Source organism: Cicer arietinum, chromosome 3, assembly GCF_000331145.2.
Source record: "Cicer arietinum cultivar CDC Frontier isolate Library 1 chromosome 3, Cicar.CDCFrontier_v2.0, whole genome shotgun sequence".
Lineage (NCBI taxonomy): Eukaryota > Viridiplantae > Streptophyta > Magnoliopsida > Fabales > Fabaceae > Cicer > Cicer arietinum.
In genome coordinates, this window is record NC_021162.2 from 38486084 (window position 1) to 38492590 (window position 6507).

The 6507-nt window shown below is 31.0% G+C and overlaps 1 protein-coding gene across 1 annotated transcript; it reads left to right on the plus strand.

The window, feature by feature from the left end:
• The first annotated feature begins 5386 nt into the window (after window positions 1–5386).
• Window positions 5387–5920, plus strand: LOC140919750 (secreted RxLR effector protein 161-like). The gene has a single exon (XM_073366378.1). The coding sequence runs from the start codon at window positions 5387–5389 to the stop codon at window positions 5918–5920; it is 534 nt and encodes a 177-aa protein (XP_073222479.1).
• The last annotated feature ends 587 nt before the right edge of the window (window positions 5921–6507 follow it).

The window sequence follows — 6507 nt, forward strand, 5'->3', positions numbered from 1 at the left end:
GTGAATTTGTTATGTAATAGCTTATGATTAATGAATTTGGGGTCATGTGGTGGGATATAGTTTTGGTCCCAGCATAAAGAGAAAAATAAAATAGCAATATGATTGGTTGAGTTAATTACTCAAACACATGTGTCTGTAATCAAATTATAATTAATCAACAAAAGACACGGCAGAGGAAAAGGGGGTTGAGGTCAAATTAAAACATAAATTAGTATTTTTACTCTGTTCACAACACACATGCAAAACTTTCTTTGCAACAAAACACCTTGGAAAAGGGAAGTTAGCTCAATAAAAATTTCAGCTCATTCTTTGTCTGTGAACCAAAGCTGCCAGCAATAGCATGAACCCTTTCTTATCAATTATACAATTTCTTCTTTTCATTTTAAAAGAACCATTTGATGATCGAGTCCATATTTCAGCTAATCTCCCCAGCATGACTAATCAAAGTTCAAATCGTAGTGGGACATGACACTACATTTAATCGTAAAATTGAGTCAACATATATGGACCTACTTTAAAACTTAATGTAATTCTTTGAAATTCGAATATTAGACATGCTCTTAGATGAACGTGTAAAATAAAATTTACACTGCAAATCTATTAAACTCTTTTTTAAATGACCAATATTAATTGTTAATGGTTAGATTTTGTTAAAGGAATATAACCAAAGCAAATCTATTAAACTCTCACTATAAGAAAATTGACTTCTACTGATATACAAAGTTTGTCACTAAAAGTTAAAAACTATGGATAAATGTCAAGAATACTTTGCTAAATTTTGAATACTTTACTACATGTTTTAAGGACTGTCACTACATGTTTTAAGGACTGTCACTACATGTTTTAAGGACTGTTACTACATGTTTCTGATTTCTACCTACTACGATGGCTGTCACTAAAATCTAGATAAATATACATAAAAAATGGATTTATTCCTACGGTGTTGTCTATCACTAAAAACTAGATTAATATAAAAAAATTGATTTATTCCTACGGTATTGCTTGTCACTAAAACTTATTATTATTTATTAAATTAAATTTAGTTTATCTGCATACTAATTGTAATTCTAAATTATTAATATCAGTAAATTAAATTTAAAATTTTAATTTATTTTTATTAACTAATGCCATTGAAACATACAATAAAATATAATTAAATTTTACTATTTCTATTAAAACAAACAATAAATAGTTATTTTGCTTTACAAGATTCAATAAACTTTCAATTGAAGTCCAAATGAGTTTCTTAATATTTATTGTGATAAACTACAAACTAATTTCATAAAGAACAATAATCATCCTCCTAAACAAAATATTTGATAAATACTACAAGTGGCTGATAGATCAATTTTCACAGCTGGAGTAGTATTTGGGAGCTCGTTAATTAGCACATAGTTAACTTTGCTACAAGAGGCTGATGGATCAATTTTCTCATCTGCAGTAGTAATAAGTTTGCCTTTAAGCTTCTCATTATTTTTCTGAAGTTTTATTGAAGACCCTAAAAACAAGAAACATGAATGGTGCAAAGAAAGCCTAGTTTGCAATGGAAGGTGCAAAAAATGCAATAAAGCATTTATGGTCTATTGCAACATTTTTTTAAGAAACATGTATAAAATGTTGTCTAAAACTAGATGAGACAATATTTTATATCTGTTGTCAGTATTTTTTTGCAACACCATATAAACGTTCTATAAAATATTTTTGGGCACAGTTTTAAAATATCCCTATGATAATTCTATGACAATATTTGATAATTGTTCTCTAAGACATTTCTAGGAACATTTTATGATTGTTACCTTATTTTGAATAAAATTCTACAGTTATAAAATGTTATTTAAAATTTAACATTCATGAATTTTTTTTGGGGAAAAATTCCCTCCAAATAATATATTAATAATTACCTCCAAATAACATTCATTATATTATTTTTTATTATATAAAATAAAATTAAGTTAAAAAAAAAAGAAAGTGTAACGTCGACGCAGAAGAAGAAAAGTAAGGAAATGTTAGGCCAGACTAGTTTCCTAAATCCCTAAATTATCAACATATCATCAAACTTTTTCACTAAATCCCTAAATTATCAACATATCATCAAGCTTTTTCACTAAATCCCTAAATCATCAACACATTGCATCGTCGTTCACGTTCTTCATCACCGTCAACTGGATCTCTCCTTCATTCACCCCTCCGTCAAAAATACCGTCAACGTGATATCTCCTTCGTCAACAAGAGCATAGTTTGCGTCGTTTTCCACTTGTTCTTTCTCCTGCTCTCTGGTGTTGGTCTCCTATTTGTCGACGTTGTGTACTGATAAGTTTGCATCTTTGTTCATATTTTCGCGTTTGCTTGTTTGCTGCTATGTTACGTGAGTTGCTTTGTACAATGTTTGGTTTAAGGTTCATCTTCTCTATTTTGTTTATTGTGTTTTGTAAGACCCTTGGTTTTAATTTGTAATTATTGTATTTTGGTGTGCTTTTATGTTGAACTCTGAGACTTTTTAGCCAAGTTATTGATATTTTGTGAGTTTAATGCTCAAAAATATCTTTTGATGTCCCGATTAAATTTATTCGTCGAGGAATAATTCTATTTATTTACGGAGAATCTTTTGTCGAAAAGAAAATTTTCTGAGATGTAGCGTTTTCCAGAAAAATTCATCTGCCAAATGAATTGCGGCGAGAGAAGATATTTTTCTGAAAAAGTGGTTTGAGAAGTTATGGGTGAAATGATAATTTTGATAAATATCTAGATATTTTTGGATATTTGTTATATATATATATATATATATATATATATATATATATAAAGAAAGAAAGAAAAGGAAATAGAAAGGAAGGAAAAAGGAAGAAAGGAAAACAGAAAGAAAATCATTTCCATCCCAGGCCTCGCGCGAGAACTCCTTCTTCTTCCTCCAATCTTCATTCTTTTCCCTCCCAGCTTTATTCTTCTTCCTTGATTCGAAAACGAAGAAAAACAGTGTTGGTGATTTCAAAACCGTCAAACACAAACCTCCACTTTTCTTCGACATTCGAGCTTCGTTTCGTGAAGAGATAGAAGGGAAAATTGCTCATCTCTACGCTACGGTGCTAGTGAACAAACTTTGAAAGTGACGACGCGAACGAAGTTTTTACCAAAATTAATCGCGGTGCCATAAATCGTTGTTAAAGCTACCGTTGAGCTAATGGATCCTTCCAAACTTGTAGTTTGCATTTAGGACCTTATATGTGAGATTGTGGAAAAAAAATTTGATGTATTTGAGGTGTGAATTTGTGGAAAATGAATTTAATTCGGTTATGTGTGAATTACTGGAATATGTTTTCGGTGTGTTTTGAAGTGTGGTTTGTGATGATTTATGTTTGTTGTGATTGATGTGTTCATAATTAATATAATGAATTTTTGGGATGTGTTTTATGTGTGGATTTTGTGGAAAAATGAACTGATATGATTTAGTGTGAATTGTGGATTGAACTTGAGAATATGTTTGAGTATGCTCTGTGTGGTATTTGAAAAATCATTAGTGTTAAATGAGTATTAAAAATGGGGAATCTTTGTGATTGTGCCTTAATTGCTAAGTGTGATTGTTTTGGATTTGTTGTAAGTGTTGATTGATTGCGAAACCTTTTCGAAATGTTTCAAAACTGATTTCTGCACTTTTTCTGATTTGTATTCGAATACGACTACAAGAATGTCTTGATTTGGCTACTGACTTCAGAAAACAACACTGTATTCGACTACAAGAATGTTGTATTCGAATACAGTGGTGTTGTTTTTGCTGCTGACATCCTGTCTTGTATCCGACTACATCATGTCTCGTAGTCGACTACAAATGTGTTGTTTTTGTTACTGACTTATGAAATAACACTGTATTCGAATACAAGGATGCTGCTGTATTCGAATACGACAGTGCAGTTTTGTTAAAAACTTCATTTTTCAACATTGATTATGCATGTTGGCCATATGAAAACCCTAATCAACTTCAAATATTCTCAACATCTATTTTCTTCCCTCGTTAGCCTAGACTTCTCCATTAAGAGCCTCATCTTTAGTACAAGTTGGAATCACCATTGTTTAATCAGTTGTGAGGTTATTTCATTATTCTCATCACAAATTTATAACATCACTATCATCAATCAAACATTGCTTTATCATTACTTGTGAAAATCAAATCATCAACATACAAGATGACCACAAGAATTCTTCTTCCTTCTTTTGGTGTTTATAAACAAAGTGTGCACACAAAAACATCTTTCAAAACCTTCCTTGGTAAAATAGGATTCAATCTTGTTGTACCGAGCTCTTGTTTGAGTCCATATAATGCCTTATTGAGTTTATACACTTTGTCTTGTGCTCCCTTATTCTCATAACCACAAGGTTACTCAATAAACACTATAATTCAACTCACCATGCAGCAATGCACTCTTTATATCAAGTTGGTAAACACTTCATCCTTTGTAGGTTTCAATAGAAAGGATCATTCTAATGGTTTCCCAACAAGCTATTGGAGCAAACACCTATGTGTAATATATTCTAAATGGTTGAGTGTATCCTTTACCACAACTCGAGCTTTATATTTAAAAACCTCGTAATTTTCATTTAGCTTGGTAAGTATTAGTAAGTAGACTACTCTCACTTATTAACTCATTATGCCTTACAAAGGCATGCGGGTTTTGTCCAATTTGTTGTTGAAGAGTTTTAAGTGACACAACCAGTAGAAAAAATGGAAGTAGTGAATTTTTTCCGAACATATAAAGACAAATCTTAAAAGAGAAAAAGACAAGAAGCATTGATTTGTTGTCCAAAAGAGAGATGATCATAGGAAGAGATATTTTCTTTAGATAATTAGTCTAAGAGAGTATCACTCATATAGATATGATCGAGATGATTACTCTGTTTCAAGGGACACAGTAAAAATCTTTATTCATGTCTATTCTTCTCTTTGAGTATTCACTTATCTCAATATAAAGATTTTGTTTTAAAACTCAAAATATCATTGAAGTGTGATTTGCATAAGGGCAACTTTAATACAAAAAACCTTTTCCTAAAACAAATAAAATACCAAAAAATAAAACATTGGAAATTAGATGACATTGACATTTGAGAAAATGATTTTTCTGGAAGAGCGCTCTATCCATTTTTGAGATAGCAATTGCCGTCCTTGCGACAATCCTCATAATACAACTTTACCATATTACTCTTCATTTCTATTATAGGGATTCTAAAATTTTACATAGGTTAAAAGCTTAAAGCATTGACTTTATTACATATATTTAGATCATAACACAAAAGTTAAGTAATCTACACTACAAACAAATGCCTTGCAAAATGCATATAGTACACGTGGCATGATTTTAGATCACCTAAAATTTAATTTTAGTGTACGCATACGCCTATGCATCCATCATGTTCTCTTCATAATGATGATTCATCTAAAAAGGTGGATCAAAAGGTACATAGAGGGATGGTTGGCTTTCGTCTTTACTTAATTGCCTATAGACCTTATATTATGTTTGGTTTGTGTACTGGATTTCACTATGATCCTAAAGAATCCCACTTAAGAGCTGTTAAGAGGATCTTCACATATGTGAAAGGTACTACTAATCTTGGTATGTGTTATAAGTCATCCTCTAAGTATAGGTATGTTGACTTTTGTGATGCTGACTATGCTGAAGACAAGCTAGAAAGGAAAATTACCAGTGGAAATTGTACATTCTTTGGTGAGAATCTAATCACCCAATTAAGCAAAAGACAAATGATTATTGCTATATCTACACCAGAAGCAGAATATATTTTAGCAGCCAGTTGTAGCACAAAGCTATTGTGGATGAAATATCAACTTAAAGATTTCAAAATCAATGAGAGTAACATTCTTATCTTCTATGATAATATTTCAGCTATATGTTTAACCAAAAATACTATTTTATAGTTGAACCAAAGCATATAGAGATCAAACATCATTTTATAAGGACTATGTCTAGAAGGGTATTTTATACATTAAATTTATAATGAAAAATCTTAACATTATGTTTATAAAGGAATGATGATGAAGCATATGTGTGTTTTTGTCTTTGATAAAACATAGTAAATGGTTAAATATATATGTTTTGTCTATGTTGAAATTGAACTTTTTTGTGTGTCTCTAATAAATTAAAATTCAATTAATTATAATATGGAAGTTTTCTTGTAAGATATTTATGGTTCGTGATTTTCTGACAAGTGTTGCTTATGCATGGTAACACAAGAAAAATCACCATTCTCACGTATTTCTTACACATTTGTTATCTTTCAAATTATCTGAATCTCTCCTGCATTCAAATGACTTCAAGCCCAACCTCTCATCTACTGACCCTGACTTTGATACAAATACCTTAGAAGAAACCTTTGAGGCAACCCTAGCAGAACATTTTACAACCCTTAGATACAAATCACATCCTTACCCTCTTAATACACAATTTCCAATACCAACACCATCCTCTACTCACACTAAGCCCCCACAAACACCTACCCATTCTA

What these genes read in the sequence shown, in the direction of transcription:
- LOC140919750 (XM_073366378.1), top strand. Translation starts at nt 5,387, where the DNA reads ATGCATCCATCATGTTCTCTTCATAATGATGATTCATCTAAAAAGGTG.